This window comes from Pseudomicrostroma glucosiphilum (assembly GCF_003144135.1).
Source record: "Pseudomicrostroma glucosiphilum strain MCA 4718 unplaced genomic scaffold BCV69scaffold_2, whole genome shotgun sequence".
NCBI classification, from domain to species: domain Eukaryota; kingdom Fungi; phylum Basidiomycota; class Exobasidiomycetes; order Microstromatales; family Microstromataceae; genus Microstroma; species Microstroma glucosiphilum.
In genome coordinates, this window is record NW_020289914.1 from 756,523 (window position 1) to 773,444 (window position 16,922).

Consider the following 16,922-nt stretch of genomic DNA (forward strand, 5'->3'; position numbering starts at 1 on the left):
TACCACGGGCTTAGCTCTTGCCATCGGTGATGCGCAGGCCCAAGACGTGTCTCACGTCCTGGGCGAAGCGCAGTGAGTCGAGGACTGGGAGAAGATCCAACAGCGCCTCGTCGGATGGGTCGTGAGTCCAGCCTTCGATTGGAATGCCGTTGGCTGCGGGGGGAGGAGAGAAGAAAGAGGTTGCAGGGGTCAGATTGACGAGCTCAATCCTCCGTCCCGCCAATGAGGGCTACTCACAAGGGTTCAAAAAGTAGCTAGCAGGGGAATTGTCGACCAAGCACACTCTACTCAGATCCAAGTCGACAATACTCAAGTCCTTGAGGTAGCTCCCATTCTTGTACGTGCAGGCATCCCTGTACAGCCTTCCCGCAATCAGACCGCGCCCCTGATCGAGCCAATCAATAACGGGGTCGCCATACTCCTGCACCGAGGCAGTGAAGATGACGACTTGGTACCACGTTGAGACTTTGCGCAGGAAGTAGTCCACCCACGGACGCTTGTAGACGTGGTAGATGACGCTGCGTCCATCGAGGACGACTTCGACCATGTGAGGTCTCACGCTACGTCCATTTGATGAGCCAGTAAGACCTAGCAGACCACCCAGACCTTCGAGTCCTAGCAGAGAGCCGCCGGTGGTGACAACGTTGCGCGCAGCTTCTGCTCGACCATTGACCGAAGAGTGTTGCGCTCGCAAAGCCGTCCAGGTCGGGGAGCGTGAGGTCGAGTGGATGAGGGTCTCGTCCAAATCCAAGACGAGGATCTTGGGAGTGTGATGAATCACGACAGAGCGCGGAATGGGAGTCGCAGCTGGAGAAACGGCAACAGGCGGTGTTCCAGTTCCACCTGGGGCCAACGTCGCCTTGGTCTCCGGCGAGCCAATATCATTTCCAGCTTGAGCTCGTGCTTTGAGCAGAGACAGGCTGGCAGATCGTTGATGCCTCTGCACGATTTCATCCGGCAGCTCACCAGTGATCCTCTTCGCCTTTGGCTCGTGAACCAGCATAGGGTCTACAGCGTGAGGGTTGGGCAGCAGCTTCGACAATTTGCTAGCAATGCCACTAGCGATGGTCGGAGGCGTCTCCTCGGGCGTCACCGCTTTCTCAGATTGCTTGAGCGCGAGCAAGGCCTGACGCTGACGCTCCGCTCGCTCCATGGCCTGCTCTTCCGTAACGACATCGTCGACATTTTCTGTATCGTCACGAACGCGACTAGCCGTCGATTTAGACTTCTTCTTCTTTCTCGGCGCCTCGTCTTCTACCACTTGAGCAGCACTCTTTTCGCTCTGTTCGATGACCATTGAAGGCTCTTTGAGGGAGACTTCTACTTTCCTGCGCTTCTTGCTGGTCCCGACGCTGACCGCGAAAGTGACAGCGTCATAAGGAGCAAGAACGAAAGCGAGGACAGCCCGTCGAATCAGCATCAGGATATTACGGAACATGTTCGCAGGGCTGCTCCGCCCTCTTCTGATTTGAGGTGGCACAGCAGTTGCAAGCTCTTGCCCTGCCTGTGACAGCGGATGCTCCTTTTTGCTGAGAGCAATTTGGTCATCGGAGGCCTCGAGGGCAGTATCAGTGACTGCGACTGGCAAAGCTTCACCACCCGCTGCGCTTCCCGTGTCTTCATCCAGAACGGCCTCGTTCAGCCGAGCGGCCCTTTCATCCTCTTGGATGGATGATTGCAGGGCGGCACTGGCTTCTCGAGCTTCTCGTAGCTCTGCCTCACGTTCGCTTTCCGCCGGGTCAGGCTCATCTTCCATCATCGGCCCGCTGTCACCTCCCCTTCTAGACCCGGCGTCATAATCTTGTAGACTCATGCCACCCTCGTAATGCCCTCCTGCTCCCGCTGCCGAGCCGAAGTAGTCTTCAGCTTCACCTGACTTGTCTTCGGCCGTCGGACGCTCCTGAGTCGGCGTGGTGACTGCGTGTGAGTCTTCGGAAAGTTGATCAATCTGAGACACCTCTTGCTCTTCGTGGGAAGCGGTAGCTCTAACATTGCAATCGGCAGCAGCAAGGGGTGACGTGTCGACCATGACGGCTGCAGCCGCTGTAGCGGCTGCTGCCAGGACGTCTTCTTCAGACTCGCTCTCGCCGCCCTCGAAGTCGACTGTATCGACATCTTCCATTCCGCCGAGCCCAGAGGTGCCTACTACCCCCACGCCGACTTCCGAAGGCAGATTAGGGACCGAGGCAGTGAAGGAAGGATGACCGAACGGAGTAAAGATGCGATTGGCAAAGAGCAGTCGGCCCGAGAGCTCAAGTCTCGATAGCCGTCGGTATGACCGATCATCGTCTTGGTCAGAGGATCCTGACGAGCCTGAAGAGCTGCTGGTGGACTCTCCTGAGCTGCCGTCTGAATCACCGTCCGAGTCTGCCTTGCTGCGTTTCCGACGCCGGGAGTGCTTAGCCCTGCTGACATCTGCGGAATCAGTTTCAACAGCTGGCAATGACCTCCGTTCGCTGTCCTGCGTTGAAGTGAAGCTTGTCCTTCTTCTGACGGCAGGGTCGAAGCTGGAGGATGAAGCGCTAGCAGAGAGGGGTGCTTCCAGCCAGGAGCCGATGCCCCAAAGACTGGAGCTCCATCGAGGTGGTTGTCCTGAGCCAGAAGAGCGCCGATCTGGCGTTGCAGGAGTGGAGTCTGATCGGCGTAGGGATTGGCGCGGTTGGGTTGCGGCAGAAGGTTGGATGCGATCCCCGTTCCCTAGACCGGCATCCTCTTCTGACGAGGTTCTGGCCTTTGCTTTGCCCTTTCTGCTCCGCCGTGTTGTCCTGCCTTCTCTATCACCATCATCGTCAGGCTTGAGCTCTTCAGAAGCAGTCATCTGCAAGCCCAGTGCTAGCCGATCGGATCGCTTAGCTCTTGCCCTGCTGGTCTGCAACGCATAATCTGAGCTCCTTCTCGGCAGATGAGGCACCGGTGAGCCAGTGCGGACAGCGCCCTCGCCTCCCGAACGAGTGGCGAGGTCTTCCTCATTGACGGGAGTACCGGAAGCAGGCGTAGTGGATTGCGGTCTCCGTCTTCTCCGATCTCCAGAGGATGAGGAAGGAGCAGTGGCAGAGGAGGGAGAGTCAGGCGGAGATGGTGTCCGACTGGTAGAGAGAGACCTCGAGAGGAAAGAGTCGAGGAGGCTAAGTGAATTCATCTTGGGCGATACTTAGCGGGCTTGATGTGCTGCGCCCTGTAGCCCAATATGATTCTGCCGAGGATGTTGTTGTTAGATGGTTCAGGCCATGGGTAGCAGGGGGGGTTGAGATGAGGTGGGATGTAGTTGGGTGGACTGGATGTGGGCGGAAGCAATTCTGGGACGGAGGAAGTCCACCTGGAACGTGCGAAGAGCGGGCAGGCGGGCAGGCAGCAAGTGGCTGACAACAGTCAAGATGCTGCGTATCTCCCACTGACGGGCGTCCCTAGAGAGGAAATCAATGCCAAAGAAGGGGATACCCACTCTAGCTTGCAGTCAGTCGGGGGCGAGGTGCTTGCGAGGCAGAGAGGAGCGCCAGCCGCAAGCCTGTTGGGGCATTCACGATGCCGGGGCGCTGCAGTTCAATTCCTCCACCGGCGGCCCGACAGTTCCGCCACGGCAGGAGCAACTCGCAGTCAACGTCAGGTCAGCCCAAGAATGTACACGCCTCAAGGTGTCATGGTATCAAGAGTGAATTGAGGAAGATCATGAATGGGATGGTGCTTATACCACTGCTCAATTAAAGCTATCAGACTATGGAATGAGCCACGTTGCTTTACTTGCCCTCATCAAGTGCTCTCCTCACCTCCCTCCGAATCAACCTGATGAGCGCATCCTCATCGTCAGCGCCGACCACGCGGCCACTGTCATCGACTTCTACCTCATTACTAGTCGACTTTTTGACTCCTCCAGACGAAACTGCTGAAGAGGCAGAGATCTGTATCGAGCGGTGAACGTACTTGCCGACCATCTGATCCAAGGAGTAGAGAAAAGCATCAGCTCGATGTCTCTGTCAAAAACAATATTCTGCCTCGCTCCTTAGCATGGACTCACATCGAGTTCAACATTGACTAGCTCTCCAGCCTTCTTCTTGCTCAGGCCGATGACGTCCTGCGTATGCTTGATGAGCATCACGCTGAATTCAACGACCTCCTTCTTGTCACTGACCCCAGCTGCATCTTCCCGCAGCTCTCCAGTGCTTCCGTCTAACCTGCCACCTGAAGGCGGCGAGACGTCAATTAGAGTCAGAGAAGCTCCGTCCAAGGTGACGTAACCTTTCGGAATGAGATAGGGGGACAGTGTGGACGGCAGGGGCAGGTCGTTGGATTTCGTGAGGCGGAGAGTCAGGGTGAGGGCATTGCCGTTGGGCACGACCGATCGCAGCAGCGCAGTGGTATCGACATGTCCCTATGAAGCCGAAACATTGAGCGAGATGTCGGTCAGCCAGCTCGAATAGGAGCGAAGTCTTGCCTACCGCCACCTGACTCACCTGGACGAAGTGCCCTCCAAAGCGCTTCTCGCCCTTCATCGCCCTCTCGCAGTTGACTGCATCTCCCACCTTGAGCTTCCCCAGATTGGTCTTCTTCAATGTCTCAGGGGCTGCCCCAATCTTGAATTGGTCTTTTGTGAATTCCGTGACGGTCAGGCAGGTTCCATTGACGGCGATAGAATCGCCGATGCTGCAGTCCGAGAGGATCTCAGAGGCGGAGCCAATTGTGATAGAGTAGCCGCCACCGCCCGACTTGGTCGAGTCGAGCGGGTCTACAGCTACGATGGGGCAGAGTGCTTCTACCAGACCTGTGAACATCTTGTACGATCAAGGGAGGGTGGTGATGGTCAAGAGGCTCAGGAGGAAGAAGTGGACCCTCACCTCAGCTCCACAATCCTCCGTCGAGAAATGCTCCGCTCAGTCTCGCGCTTTCCGTCTCGCTTCTTCCTTCCGTCTTGGTTCAGAGCCACTGCGTACCATCCATCATTGTAAACCAGCCATAGGCGCCCTGGCTTCCAATGAGTGAAGGCGATGCTCCCGTCAAGCCGACCTTCGTAAAGCGGTCGAGACCCAGAGGGTCGGCCGGAGTGGGACTCAGCGCCTCTTCTGCAGCTTCTACGCCCCTCCGCTCTGGCAACGGCCATGCGCCAGCCCAGGAAGAGCAGGAGGAGGAGGCCGAGGATGCCGGAGTAGTCAGGAGGATCAATACAGTGAGGAAGAGCAGAGGTGACGCCTTCGCAACCTCGGGCAAGTCAGAGAAACGCAAAAGCCAAGGCTTCCGCTTCGACGGCGGCGAGGACGCGGAGGAGGACGCAGATGTGAGTACGATACGAGGACACGTCTCGGTTACTGCCAATGGTATCTGACGATCTTTGCTCTCTTTCCTCCTCTTAGGCGTTTCAGATTCGCTCATCCGCCAAAGCTAGCTCCTCGCGCTTAGGTCCCGCCCCTCCAGTCAGTCTAGACCAGGCATCCCTCCATGATCCGCAACCTTCCTCGTCTCGCAGCGCTTACTCTACTGAGGCACTTGCGGCTCTCAAGGCTTCTACACCATCGACGAGGGTCATCGAGGAGATGCAAGCCGCTGTAGATGAGGATGGAAATCCTATCATGGTCTTCGAGACATCAGGCGAGGACAGGGACGCTGTGGAGGGAAAAGGCGAAGCAGCAGCTGGCCCGTCTCGTTATGCATTTCAGACTATGCCCGATCCAATGAGCCACGGCGACTCGAGACTTCGCTTCGGGGCGGGTCATCTGGACGAAGGCGAAGGCTTGGTACCGAGTCAGAGCGTGATAGAAGCTGCCAAAGAGAGAAGGCGAAAAGCTGCTGCAGGAAACGAGATCGGCCCAGACGACTTTGTCTCGATCAATGAGACAGCCCTGACAAAGAGCAAAAGATCGCTCTCACAAGTGGAAAGGTACGGTCGTGATAGAGAAGACCTGGGGCCACACCCTGAGTCCAATCTTCAGCGAGAGGAAGATGAGGTAGGATCTGGTGAGGAAGAGTACGCCGACTTCACTGGCGCAACAGATCGAATCGCTGTGGACACCAAGAGCAGAAGGAGAGAAGAGGCGAGAAGAAAGAAGGAGCAAGCCGATATGGTCATCGATGCAAAAGACAGCGAAGATGAAGAGGACAGTGATGATGACTTTGAGAGAGCGCAGATGAGGAAGATGGAGATGCCTGGGGAGAGGAGGCGGAGAGAACACAGGGTGAGTAAGAGGACAGACCGCGGCGGTGGTGATGCTGTGGATAGTCTGCTAATCTCCTGCATCTCTCTTTACTCAATACGCTCAGGAGGTGTCGCCGTACCGACCAGCGCCATTACCGCCCATCATCCCGTTGCCGGGCATGTCAACTACCCGCGATAGGCTCTCTATGCGCCTAGAGGACCTCGAACAATCCAACAAAGCCCACACAGCCGTCATGGAGGACGCTCAACGCAGTCTCGCTCAGCTCGATCAAGACGAGGTCGCAAACAAGGCCGAAGTCGAGACTTGGGGTGAGAAGGAGGCATGGATTCGGGAGCTGGCTACCTTCGTCGAGTCGCTTTCTGGACTGCTAGAGGAGACGTTTCCTACTCTTGAAGCGCTCGAGGAGGACTTCATTGCTCTACTCTCCGAAAGGGCTACGATCGTGCAGCGGAGCAGAGCCAAGGAAATGGAAGATGAATTGTCGCTCTTCTTTGGCGTACCTTCACTTTGTCTGTTGCCACCTCGATCAAACCCTTCAGATCGGGACCTAGAGTCTTCCATGCTCTTGGACGACGAAGGGGAACGAGTGGAGGAGCGAGCAGAAGAATGGAATCCAGCTGCAGATGGTGTGGCGACCAGCGAGCTGCGTACTCGTCGAAGAGAGACGGGTTCAGTACCTGCGAACCAAGCTATCCTGCGAGAATCCTCTCTCTCTGCACCAGACCAGGCCGCTTTCGATCGAGCATTGGCTCCACTTACAAGACGAGAAGCGAGCCTGATGGGAAATGTCGAGGCTGCCGAATTCCAGCGGCCGAATGCGACCATCTCTTCAGCAGGTGTGCAGGCGAAGCTCCACCCTTCTTCTATTCACGCGCGCTTCGCAGCCTGGAGAAGTCAATACTCTGACGACTACCACGGTGCCTGGGGCGGACTGGCGATCGCAAGTGTGTGGGAGTTCTGGGCTCGCAAAGAGCTAGCCCTCTGGGACGCCCTTCGCTGGACCCCAAGCAACACGAGCGTTGGTCCAAGGGACTTGGAAGCGGCTGAGTCTCTCACAGCCGTACAGCACTACGTGGAAGAAGCGCTGGAGACTGGGAGCGACCCAACTCTGGGAGGTGATGATGAAGCCGTAAACACCCTCGTCAATACGGTCTTTGTCTCCAAGCTTTTGGCCGTAGCAGAGAAGGGAGCTTATGATCCTTGGAGCTCTGCAGAGACGCAGCGTGCAGTCTTGCTCGTACGTCAGGTGTCAGACTTTCTAGATCGCAAAGGTGTGCGATTGCAGGTACGTTGAAGAAAGAGTAGATAAAGATCCCGCAGCTCGAGCTTGACTGACCTATTACTCTACACCCTCTCTTCTACCTTTTACTTCCTACAGTCTCTCGTCTCAGCCTTTCTCAAAGTCTTTGAGGCTCACATCATGCGACTGGACCAATCACTGTCCAGTGCACCTACCATCGCACCACCAGGCTTCCACCCTCTTTCCATCCCCGCCCGTCTCTCCTTTGCCACTCGCCTCCTCTCCCCACCTCAAGCAGGCACTCAACCACCCTCAGCAGGTCTCCTCTTCAATCTGCTCAGGTGGGACGCACTCGTGGCAGGTGAGCAGAATAGACGTTCTTACGAGGAGCTGCTGGATATTCTCCTGTCAAAGATAGGCTGGGAGCTACTACGCAGCGCGGCCGAGCAGGGTGGGGCTCGGTTGGCCGGTCTAATTCTGAGCGCCTTGCCGCCGAATGCGCCCCTGCAGGCAGATGTCCTTTCGCGCTTGCGCAACCTTGCGGGTACTTCAGCTTCTGCGATGTGATGTGATGTTTGGTGTATGCAATGATATGATTGCCCTCGTGCTAGATGTTTATTAATACAACGCAAAGCCTTTATACCGCTAGACGGTGCGTGTCCCCCTGTTTGTTCTCTCTGCCCCTTAAAGAATGGCACATTTGGTCTCGTCATGACCACAGCTCCTGAGCCTCCTCGACGCTGCCTACAGCGTGAATGGCCTGGATTCCCAAATCGAACCTGAAGCTCTGACCCCTCTTGCTACCCCTGGCAGCCGCATCAGACTTGGTCTCTCTCAATTCTCCATCGCTAGCCCAATCGTCGCTCTCATCGATAGGGCTAGACTGAGCTTGTGCCGCCAGCTCATCCTCTGCTGATTGAGATCTTCGGAGCGCGGATGGTGCGCCCTCGGTGGGAGAAGCATTCCCAGTGGTAGGCGTCACCTCTGGCTCCGGAACCTCGCTCGCGCTACCTGGCAGGCGGGGCGTGTCGAGCACGCAGGAGATGCCGACAGTCCTAATGGCCTGCTTCATCATCGACAGCTGACTAGTGGAGAGAGTGCCAGTGTTGAGCAGCAAAAAGCTCTCCAACGGAATCACCACCGTCTGCCAATCATCTTTTGCTCCCGGATCAAACCAGATGCGATGCTGGAACAAGTCGGAAGTGACAGGTCCATCGGTTTGGATGTTGACAAAGTACTTGGGGCCAGGAGGCTCCTTGAGTCCAAAGCCGAGGGCAGTCTTGGCTCTTTGTGCCGGAGTGAGAGAGGCAATGTTGGCGCTGGAGCCGAGCATGGAGGGTGTGGAGAGGGCAGAGGAGAGGGGGGAACCGGAGGAGGAGGGGAGAGCGAGGGAGTTGCGAACGCGGAGGGCGAGGTAGTTATGGAGGGAGGCGTCCCATGTCTGTGCTCCGAACAGTGTCGGTCGATTCTGCGGGGAGGACATCGAGGGCGGACTGTAAGCCAGATCCGACAGATGTCTTCGCAATGTCCTATACTCACCTTGTTCCTCATTCCAGCATATCCGCTCTTCTCCACCCTTGCCGCCCTGGGTACCTGGCTACTGAGTGTTCCCCAAAATCTACCATGCCCATCAGCCCTCTTCCCGTCGATGTCGTCCGGACCTTTCCCACCGGAACCCTGCGCCACATCCAGCCTCATGCTTGACAGCCCGCCGATATCGCGATCGCATCCCGTTGCATAATGCGAGATGTCTTCTGGCTTGGAGATGGACCAGATGTGTAGAGCTCCCTGCGAGGAGGAATTGGGGGTGACTTCCATCCGCAATGCGGAGGCCGTGCTGTGCTTGATGACATCCACTGATCGCCCAAAGGCAGCGAGGAAGGAGCGAGCGTAAGACATGCTGTCTCTCTGGCGTAGCAGAGTGGCAGGCAGAGGGATACGAGTGACCGGTAGGGTGTGTGCGAGTGGCTGAAGCTGATGGAGGTGCTTAGGATATTTCACCCGATCCGACATTCATTCGCTGCAGTGGAGTAGTCGGAGTTCAAATGCAGATTGCCCTTTGCGCGTGCGTCGACTTCTTCCTCGTTTTTGTGAGAGAGACCAAGACTGCTGCTGCCCGCGTCGTCCTACTGATAGACACCTCATCCCCACACTGCACCCCAACATGGCTTCTCAACCCACTGCGATTCTCTCCGTCTACAACAAGACCGGCCTCCTGGAGCTGGCAAAGGCCCTCCATGCCAAGGGCGTCAAGCTTCTTGGCTCGGGAGGAACAGCCAAGATGGTCCGTGAAGCTGGAATCGACATTGGGTGAGTCGACGAAGGGGGATGTAATGGATACTACCCAAGGCTACGTTCTGACACAAGATCTTCCCGTCCCGTGCTACTCGTAGAGATGTATCTGATATCACCAAGGCCCCCGAGATGCTCGGTGGTCGCGTCAAGACCCTCCACCCCGCCGTGCATGGAGGCATCCTGGCTCAGACTTCAAAGGACTCGGACGTGCAGGATCTCCAAAAGCAAGGCTACAGCCCCATTGACATCGTCGTGTGCAACCTCTACCCCTTTGAGGAGACCATCGCCAGAGATCCCACCCCTACGCTGGCTCAGGCCGTCGAGGAGGTAGACATCGGAGGTGTCACCCTGCTGCGAGCAGCCGCCAAGAACCACGAGCGAGTCTGGGTCCTTTCCGACCCCAAGGACTACTCCACCTTCCTCGAGTCTTGGTCTGCCGGCGGATCCGCCGCTGAGACTCAAAGGAACGTCCTCGCCCTCAAGGCCTTCGCCCACACTGCCAACTACGACAATGCCATCTCCGACTACTTCCGCAAGCAGTACGCTTCGCCTGCTGCCGCCGTCACCCAGCAGCTACCCCTGCGATACGGAGCCAACCCCCACCAGAAGCCGGCTCAGGCTTTCGTCACCCACGGTGAGATGCCCGTCAAGGCTCTTTCCGGATCGCCAGGCTACATCAACTTGCTGGACTCGCTCAATGCCTGGGCGCTGGTAAAGGAGCTGCATGAGGCCACTGGCCTGCCTGCTGCTGCCTCGTTCAAGCACGTCTCGCCCGCCGGAGCCGCTGTGGCTACTCCTTTGACCAAGGAAGAAGCTCGTGCTTGCTTCGTCGATGACCTGGGCTCGCTCACTCCCCTCGCAACCGCCTATGCTCGTGCTCGTGGTGCTGACAGGATGTCATCCTTTGGAGACATCATCGGTCTCTCCACCATTGTGGACGAGCAGACCGCCCGAATCATCTCGCGTGAGGTCTCAGACGGTGTCATTGCCCCCGGCTACGAGCCAGCAGCTCTGGAAGTCCTCTCCAAGAAGAAGGGCGGAAAGTACTGTGTTCTGCAAATCGATGCCAACTACGAGCCTGACCTGCTGGAAACCCGTCAGGTGTACGGAATCTCAATGCAGCAGAGGAGGAACGACGTCAAGATCCACAAGGGTCTCTTCACCAATGTCGTCTCTGCCAAGAAGGACATTCCCGACTCGGCTCTGCTGGATCTGACCGTGGCCACTCTGGCCCTCAAGTACACTCAGTCCAATTCGGTCTGCTACGCCCTGCACGGCCAGGTCATCGGCCTCGGCGCTGGTCAGCAATCGCGCATCCACTGCACTCGTCTGGCAGGAAGCAAAGCCGACAATTGGTGGATGAGGCAGCACCCACGTGTGCTTGGTCTTCCTTTCAAGAAGGGTACCAAGCGCCCTGAGAAGTCAAATGCCATTGACGTCTTCGTAGAGGGAATCATCGATGCTCCCTCCATGAGCGGTACGACGGAGCGCTCTCAATGGGAGTCTCTCTTCGACGAGATCCCTGCTCCTCTCACGGGCGAAGAAAAGGCACAGTGGGCTCTACAACTCAAGGAGGTGGTGTGTGGCTCAGACGCCTTCTTCCCCTTTGACGACAATGTTCACCGATGCGCCCGGTCTGGAGTGAGGTACATTGCTGCACCTGGAGGATCGGTCATGGATGAGGCTTGCATCAAGGCGGCTGATGAGCATGAGATCAGGGTCGCCAGGACGGAGCTGAGGCTGTTCCACCACTAGGCGGAGAGGGATGAGGAGGCAAGGGATGAAGATTCAGTAGAGTGTGGTTAGCAAGTTCTGTGTTTCTTTTGGCCCCAAACATCAAGGACATCACAGTCGTGCGAGGTCATGTGATGTGATGTGGGATTAGATATAGATTATCGCTTCTGCATTGGTGATGCCGAGAATCAGCCTCAAAGTTCCCTCATGCTTACTTCTTACCAGCCTTCTTCTTGGCTGCCTCCTCCTTTGCCTCCTTTTGAGCCTTTTCGTAGATCCTGTTGAAAGCAGATGCGATGGAAAGGTAGTAGAGTCAGCTTCGCGCGTCTTCGGAGAGTAGGCCACATGCAGAGCCATCGAGAGACTCACCAGTCGTTCAGCCCTCTCCTGTTCCTAGCAATCTCGTAGACGTAGAATTGCAGCCGGGTCACTATAGGTCGTAATGAAGAGAAAGGAGCAGGAATGCATTAGTCACGAGCGTAGCAAAGCAAGGGCGGCCGCTGCAAGCATTTGTTTGGTCGATCCGACAATAAGGCCAGGGCCGATGCTCCTGATGCTCACCAAAGGTTGTGTTGTGCTGCGTGTACTCGTCTGCGGCGTCTGTGCGGATCAGCGTTCCGAAGTTGTAGTCGGCGACTGGATGGGATGGGTGGAGTGGGGTCGTAGAGCGCAGCATAGGTCAGTATGGAGAGTAAGCATTAATGTGTGCTGCCCAGCATATTTCCCGGTCCAGCAGGGTCGGTGTTCGCATAGCATACAACCTCGAGAAAGGCCCTTCTTTCTCTCTCGCATTCGACAGCTACTCACTCTTGTTCTCGTACTTGTTGATAAATTGCCTCCAGGCCTCCTTGCCCTTTGCACTCTTCATCCCCTCCTCATCCACCTTTTTCACCTTTGCCTCGTCCCCCGCCAATTCAGGGAAAGTAGCCTGGAAATCCTCATAAATCTCATCATCTAGACGGGAGAGTTTCAGAGTGGAGGGCTTGACTTTTTCATAGAGGTTCCAGGTGGCTTGAGCGTGCTCTACGCACTTGACGGCCATTTGCTTTTCGATTTCGGGGAGGTTCTGAGCCTTGTTGGGATCAAAAGTTCCGGTGGACATCTTGGCTGGCTTTCACTTGAGGGAGCGTTAAGGGGGTGCACTAGGATTGATCGAGGAAGAGAAACGCTTGTGATGCTTTCAATGCTGCGTCGAGGGGTACAAGAAGAGCAAGGATCGTGCGTGTGTAGCGAGATGTAGCAGGGGTGGATTAGGGGTGACGGCGCAAGGAGGTTCTCCTCTTTAAGTCGAGCTGCAGGTCAGGTCAATGCAATGCGATGGAGAGGTATTGAGGTCAAAGCTGCCTGAAGCACTGGGCGGCCAAAAAGCAACGCAGGGCACCGAGCCAGGCAGCGCGTGGAGGCAAAGCGAGCGCCGATCCGATTCTTCGGCTCGAGATGCCTCGGCCAGGCTCCTCACGCATCTGCGCCCTTCGTTGCTCTTCGTGGGCATACCGAACACATCGCAAAGCAAATGACGACGCAGACGACTGATGGCAAAGCTTCAGTGCCATGCTCCGAGTACAGAGACGACAATTTTGGGGAGGACCTTGGGCGCAGTGCCTCACCCTCATGGCTCAGTAATTGAATTCCCCGGTCCATCCCCTGGACCGGTGCCAAGGTCGGACGAGCGTCACCCCCTTGAGCACGGCCACGAATGTGATGCTTCGCTGTTTCCGTGCGCCGAGACTTCTTGGAAGGATAGACCTGCCCCTGATCATCTCACCCCTCTCCACAATGGTAGACCGAAAGAGAGATCTGCCGAACGCCTTGTCGCTGCGCCTTGGGCACAGCCCTTTACGGATGATCCTTCCTTGGCTTGGACCCCCCTTAGCGCTTCCTGGCCACGTCTGGTGCCTGCGTGTGTCGTCTTCTGCCTGGCTGCGAGTGTGGGGGCAGTTGGCTGAGTCTCCATGCGCGGGCGGGCCGGGAGAAGCAAAGGAGACAGTGCTCCGCTCCGCTCCGCCTCCTGGCCTGGCCTGGCTGCACCTGCGCCTGCGCCTGCCTAGGCTACCTTGGCCTTGCCCGTCCCCCCCGGCGGCTGCCCGCCTGCCCGCCCTCTGCTTCTGGAGCCTTTAGTCACCCCCCCCCCCTGCCCACTTTTCCCACCTTTGCTACCATCCTGCACCATACTTTAACCCCACTTCAATTCAGAGCTCAGCATTCGCATAGCTCTCTGCACATACCACACCAAGACTACACTCTCCCATCTCGCCACTTACACACTCGAGCAATCATGGTGAGTATTGCTTCCTTCTCCAGCGACACATGCCTTATCTGGCAGCACCACCTCCACCGAGCCTGTGCAGTCCCCAGAACCATCTACTGACCATGGTACCGCCTCTTTTTCCCCTCTTTCCTTGCCCCTCCTCCGCGCCTCTCTTCTACACTGCTGCAACATCTACTCATTACCACCTGGCCTCACTTGTACTGGTCACCGCTTCCCTTGACGTCGTCTCCATTTCGGCCTCCAGGGTGCCTGCACTTCCAAGAACGAGAGCAGCAAGACGATGAAGCGAACCGACACCAACCGTTCCGGCGGCAAGGGCGGTGCCAATGACCTGCAGCGAACCACTTCCTCCTACCACGGATCGGTAGCAGATGGTATTCGTTACTCGGACCGATTGGCTGACCGAGAGGATGAGAGGAATCGCCTCACTGCTAGTCAGATTAACAAGAGCAAGACTCTCGAGGAGAGGCTGAGGCAGGCAGAGAGGGAGAACGCCTCTAGGCGTGGTTAGAAATAGGAGCACGACGACGACAAGGAGGATTCCTTTTCACCGCCAATTCGCCAGCTTCTAGCACCTTCCAACTTCCATCTCACAGTCTCAATGAACGCAACGTATAAATAGGCTCTGGCTCAACAAAGGAGGGAAGGAAAGGAGAGGAGGATGGCGAGGATGGCAAGGACGGCGACGTGAGAGAAATCCTTCCTACCACCTGCCATTTTAGTGTGGAAATGGCAAGGCGGAATCAAGTGGAGGGATGGAGACAAACGTCGAGCTCTACAGGGGTAGTGTAGGGAAAGGCTGCGTCGGTGAAGTTCTCTGCTGCTCATGACTTTCCCCTTCTGTTCTCTCTTCAAGATCCTCAATCCATCTTTGCCCCACGCTCTTCACAGTCGACTGTCTGCTCGTCCGCCTGCAGAAGTGAGATTCTGTCGCAGAGACTGTGCTAGGAGGCGAGCCAATGAGGGTCGCTCCGAGTGGTCGCGCCGAGGGATTGCACCTACCGCCTTTCGGAACGTGGTGTCGTCCGCTCTGACCCACTCTGACTTGCCCGATCAGGATCCAAATGACAGAAGTGAGCTCCCTCAGTCTGTTTGAGCACCGTTCTCGGCGTCCTTTGCGTCCTTCCCTACTCGCTTCCTCTCCTCCGTCGAGATCAAGGAGGGACTTTCACATTACTCTCCAGTACCTAAACAAGTAGTAGTAGGAGGACTGGTTGATTCATCGGGCTCGTGACTCTGCTCAGCATTTTCGTAATTCTGTTTGCTCATGCTACATCGATGATGGAAAGACCTGTACAGCATCCCCCGCCCCACATCCATATCCACACTCATACTCAAACTCACACACACAGGAGCAGACACAGACACAGACACAGACCAGGTGATAAAGCTCAAGCAAGAAGATGGATATATTGAATGGGCAGACAAGGCCAAGTTCGTTTGTTCGTTTGCTCGCTCGCTTCATTCGCAGGCTTGGAGGGGGGCGCGTAGGCAGGATCAGGTAGCTAGCTAGGTACATAGAGACAGGCGCAACAAGAGTCGGGACGAGAAGAGTACAGAGGGCGCTAGAGAGAGGGAGAGAGAGAGGCCTATAGGTGTCTCCTCTTGCTGTGGTGTCGCAGAAATTGTCCAGTCCCAACTCCCGTATATGGGGTATGGGCTTCTCGTGGGTATTCGGGTCGCTCCTTTGGAGACGAAGAGTCGAGCGTGGGTTCTCGTAGATAGATAGGTAGATACCTGATCAGGCGGAGTTGATGGTGAACATGGGAGACCTGTTGCCACTGTCGCCCATCAGTACGACAAAGTACTCGGAGCGAGTTGTGAGGTTCGCAGGGAGGGTGAAGTCTGAATAAAAAGAAGAAGAGGGCGGACGGTGTCAGTCAGTCTCACATCTGGTAGTGTGGTCTCCAGCTCATTTCACGCAGTTTTACTTACCAACACTTCCATTCTTGAGCAAGAAGTCGTCTGCCAGAGGGTGGTTGGAGCGCAAGTGGTAGCTCGACTTGCCAGCCACCTTGTAACCCAGCAGAACTTGTCCAGTGTACTTGCTGTACTTGGCCTTCTTGACACAAGAGGGGTCCCAGGTCACCTTGACGTCTTCTCCGGCGGTCCACTTGGTCTTCTTGGTAGGCTGAGGGGGTGGAAGAAAGGGAAGAAGATGAGGCGAAGCGAAGTCAGCAGGTGAATCCCATGTCTTTTGTTATCAGAACTGATGATCATCGCAACTCACGTAGGTAATCTTGCAGTTGATGACTTCCCTCGCAAGGAGATCGAAGCTGTCCTCCATGACGTCCAAGCCATCCCTGCCTACAGCCATCTCGACGTTACGCTCAAGTACATCTGCAGAGACTTGGCTCATGTCAGAGTCGGCAAAAGGGGCAGCTTGGACCAGTCCGGCTACAGCGAGGATTCCGACGGCGAGGAAAGAGTTGAGGAAGCGAACCATTTTTGATTTGTTGAAAGTGGGTGAGAAGTTTGGGGAAAGATCTGCTGGAAAGCTGCTGATGAGGGTGTGATGGGAGAGGAAGGTGGAAGGACGAGGTGATGTACGCTGCTAGTGATGACAATGGCAACAGCCAGGAAGACTCTCTCGACGAATGGGTGCGAAGCTAAGGCTCAATGGAAGGCTAGCGAACGGCTCAAAGGTACTGACTGGGTGATGAATGGTAGAGCTGGTGGGATCTACGGAACAGCGATGATGGCGAGCTTTTCTTTTAAGAGCGGTTGGAGATCGTAAGGCACAGCCCTTTGATCAATTGATGACAGCGAGTGGTGAGGTGGTGGGTAGTCTGGTTCTGGTCTGTAATCGGTTGTAAGCGGTAGTAGATGAGGGTGAGAAAGGGCGGAAGAAAGGTAGGCTACCGGCGGTTATATAGAAGATGCAATTCTCTCCGGGCCGAGCTGCCAGATGGGCTGAGCTGAAGCACTCTCTCCCTGTGAAGGTGGAGCGTGACCGTTGTGAGGTGCAGGCGGATGTGACGAGGGTCAATGCAATGACGCATCTCGCAGTGTTGGTCACAGAAGTAACACTTTTCCCCTCTCGGCCTTGTTCCCCGAACCGCCAAGCTCCGCCCCTCGACTGCCTCCACGCCCTGCCGCGCCGCGTCCTACTAGATTCTACTTGAGCACCACCACCACGCCTCGCGAAGCTTCCTGCCGGGCTACCAGCCGCCTTGGGAAGGTCCAAACGGGGGCAGTACAGCCCAACAGTTGCTCAACGTCGCTCGCTCGCTTGCTCGCC

At 56.3% G+C, this 16,922-nt stretch overlaps 8 protein-coding genes across 8 annotated transcripts; 3 read left to right on the plus strand and 5 right to left on the minus strand.

Annotated features, from left to right (window-relative positions):
- Positions 1–31: 31 nt before the first annotated feature.
- Positions 32–763, minus strand: BCV69DRAFT_241374 (NLI interacting factor; the record flags this gene model as incomplete). Its single annotated transcript, XM_025490010.1, has 3 exons — positions 32–153; positions 238–537; positions 667–763. Coding segments are annotated over 3 exons (519 nt in total), but the record flags the coding sequence as incomplete, so codon positions are not given.
- A 2,872-nt stretch (positions 764–3,635) lies between these two features.
- Positions 3,636–4,854, minus strand: BCV69DRAFT_280513 (Lumazine-binding protein). Its single transcript, XM_025491637.1, has 3 exons — positions 4,449–4,854; positions 4,013–4,366; positions 3,636–3,929 (listed from the first exon to the last, which is right to left on the minus strand). Exons 1-3 carry the CDS (start codon positions 4,764–4,766, stop codon positions 3,735–3,737), a joined length of 867 nt encoding a protein of 288 aa, XP_025350067.1. The 5' UTR covers positions 4,767–4,854; the 3' UTR covers positions 3,636–3,734.
- Positions 4,855–8,208, plus strand: BCV69DRAFT_280514 (hypothetical protein). Its single transcript, XM_025491638.1, has 4 exons — positions 4,855–5,266; positions 5,343–6,161; positions 6,247–7,428; positions 7,522–8,208. The coding sequence occupies exons 1-4, from the start codon at positions 4,967–4,969 to the stop codon at positions 7,948–7,950; spliced, it is 2,730 nt and encodes a 909-aa protein (XP_025350068.1). The 5' UTR covers positions 4,855–4,966; the 3' UTR covers positions 7,951–8,208.
- On the minus strand, positions 8,093–9,282 carry BCV69DRAFT_244944 (NADH:ubiquinone oxidoreductase complex I intermediate-associated protein 30; the record flags this gene model as incomplete). The annotated part of the gene is made up of 3 exons (XM_025490133.1): positions 8,093–8,290; positions 8,366–8,851; positions 8,923–9,282. The coding sequence occupies 3 exons, from the start codon at positions 9,280–9,282 to the stop codon at positions 8,093–8,095; spliced, it is 1,044 nt and encodes a 347-aa protein (XP_025350069.1).
- Positions 9,283–9,497: 215 nt separating this feature from the next.
- Positions 9,498–11,606, plus strand: BCV69DRAFT_289265 (AICARFT/IMPCHase bienzyme). Its single transcript, XM_025493666.1, has 2 exons — positions 9,498–9,693; positions 9,777–11,606. Exons 1-2 carry the CDS (start codon positions 9,548–9,550, stop codon positions 11,431–11,433), a joined length of 1,803 nt encoding a protein of 600 aa, XP_025350070.1. The 5' UTR covers positions 9,498–9,547; the 3' UTR covers positions 11,434–11,606.
- Positions 11,172–12,689, minus strand: BCV69DRAFT_280517 (DUF757-domain-containing protein). The gene is made up of 4 exons (XM_025491639.1): positions 12,220–12,689; positions 11,974–12,048; positions 11,782–11,842; positions 11,172–11,690 (listed from the first exon to the last, which is right to left on the minus strand). The coding sequence occupies exons 1-4, from the start codon at positions 12,512–12,514 to the stop codon at positions 11,624–11,626; spliced, it is 498 nt and encodes a 165-aa protein (XP_025350071.1). The 5' UTR covers positions 12,515–12,689; the 3' UTR covers positions 11,172–11,623.
- Positions 12,690–13,569: 880 nt separating this feature from the next.
- BCV69DRAFT_280519 (hypothetical protein) lies at positions 13,570–14,538 on the plus strand. The gene is made up of 2 exons (XM_025491640.1): positions 13,570–13,690; positions 13,926–14,538. The coding sequence occupies exons 1-2, from the start codon at positions 13,688–13,690 to the stop codon at positions 14,190–14,192; spliced, it is 270 nt and encodes an 89-aa protein (XP_025350072.1). The 5' UTR covers positions 13,570–13,687; the 3' UTR covers positions 14,193–14,538.
- Positions 14,539–15,422: 884 nt separating this feature from the next.
- BCV69DRAFT_296881 (hypothetical protein) lies at positions 15,423–16,127 on the minus strand (the record flags this gene model as incomplete). The annotated part of the gene is made up of 3 exons (XM_025494056.1): positions 15,423–15,526; positions 15,617–15,812; positions 15,912–16,127. The coding sequence occupies 3 exons, from the start codon at positions 16,125–16,127 to the stop codon at positions 15,423–15,425; spliced, it is 516 nt and encodes a 171-aa protein (XP_025350073.1).
- Between the last annotated feature and the right edge of the window lie 795 nt (positions 16,128–16,922).

Bases quoted from the DNA above. Each gene is read 5' to 3' on its own strand.
- BCV69DRAFT_280513 (XM_025491637.1), bottom strand. From the start codon at position 4,766: ATGTTCACAGGTCTGGTAGAAGCACTCTGCCCCATCGTAGCTGTAGAC. The intron at 4,367-4,448 runs GTGAGTCAGGTG...TCGGCTTCATAG, and splicing joins TTGGAGGGCACTTCGTCCAG to GGACATGTCGATACCACTGC. The intron at 3,930-4,012 runs GTGAGTCCATGC...TCCTTGGATCAG, and splicing joins TAGTCAATGTTGAACTCGAT to ATGGTCGGCAAGTACGTTCA.
- BCV69DRAFT_289265 (XM_025493666.1), top strand. From the start codon at position 9,548: ATGGCTTCTCAACCCACTGCGATTCTCTCCGTCTACAACAAGACCGGC. The intron at 9,694-9,776 runs GTGAGTCGACGA...TGCTACTCGTAG, and splicing joins GAAGCTGGAATCGACATTGG to AGATGTATCTGATATCACCA.
- BCV69DRAFT_280514 (XM_025491638.1), top strand. From the start codon at position 4,967: ATGAGTGAAGGCGATGCTCCCGTCAAGCCGACCTTCGTAAAGCGGTCG. The intron at 6,162-6,246 runs GTGAGTAAGAGG...CAATACGCTCAG, and splicing joins GGAGGCGGAGAGAACACAGG to GAGGTGTCGCCGTACCGACC. The intron at 7,429-7,521 runs GTACGTTGAAGA...TACTTCCTACAG, and splicing joins GCAAAGGTGTGCGATTGCAG to TCTCTCGTCTCAGCCTTTCT.
- BCV69DRAFT_280517 (XM_025491639.1), bottom strand. From the start codon at position 12,514: ATGTCCACCGGAACTTTTGATCCCAACAAGGCTCAGAACCTCCCCGAA. The intron at 12,049-12,219 runs GTGAGTAGCTGT...CATCCCATCCAG, and splicing joins CAACAAGTACGAGAACAAGA to TCGCCGACTACAACTTCGGA. The intron at 11,843-11,973 runs GTGAGCATCAGG...TACGACCTATAG, and splicing joins GCAGCACAACACAACCTTTG to TGACCCGGCTGCAATTCTAC.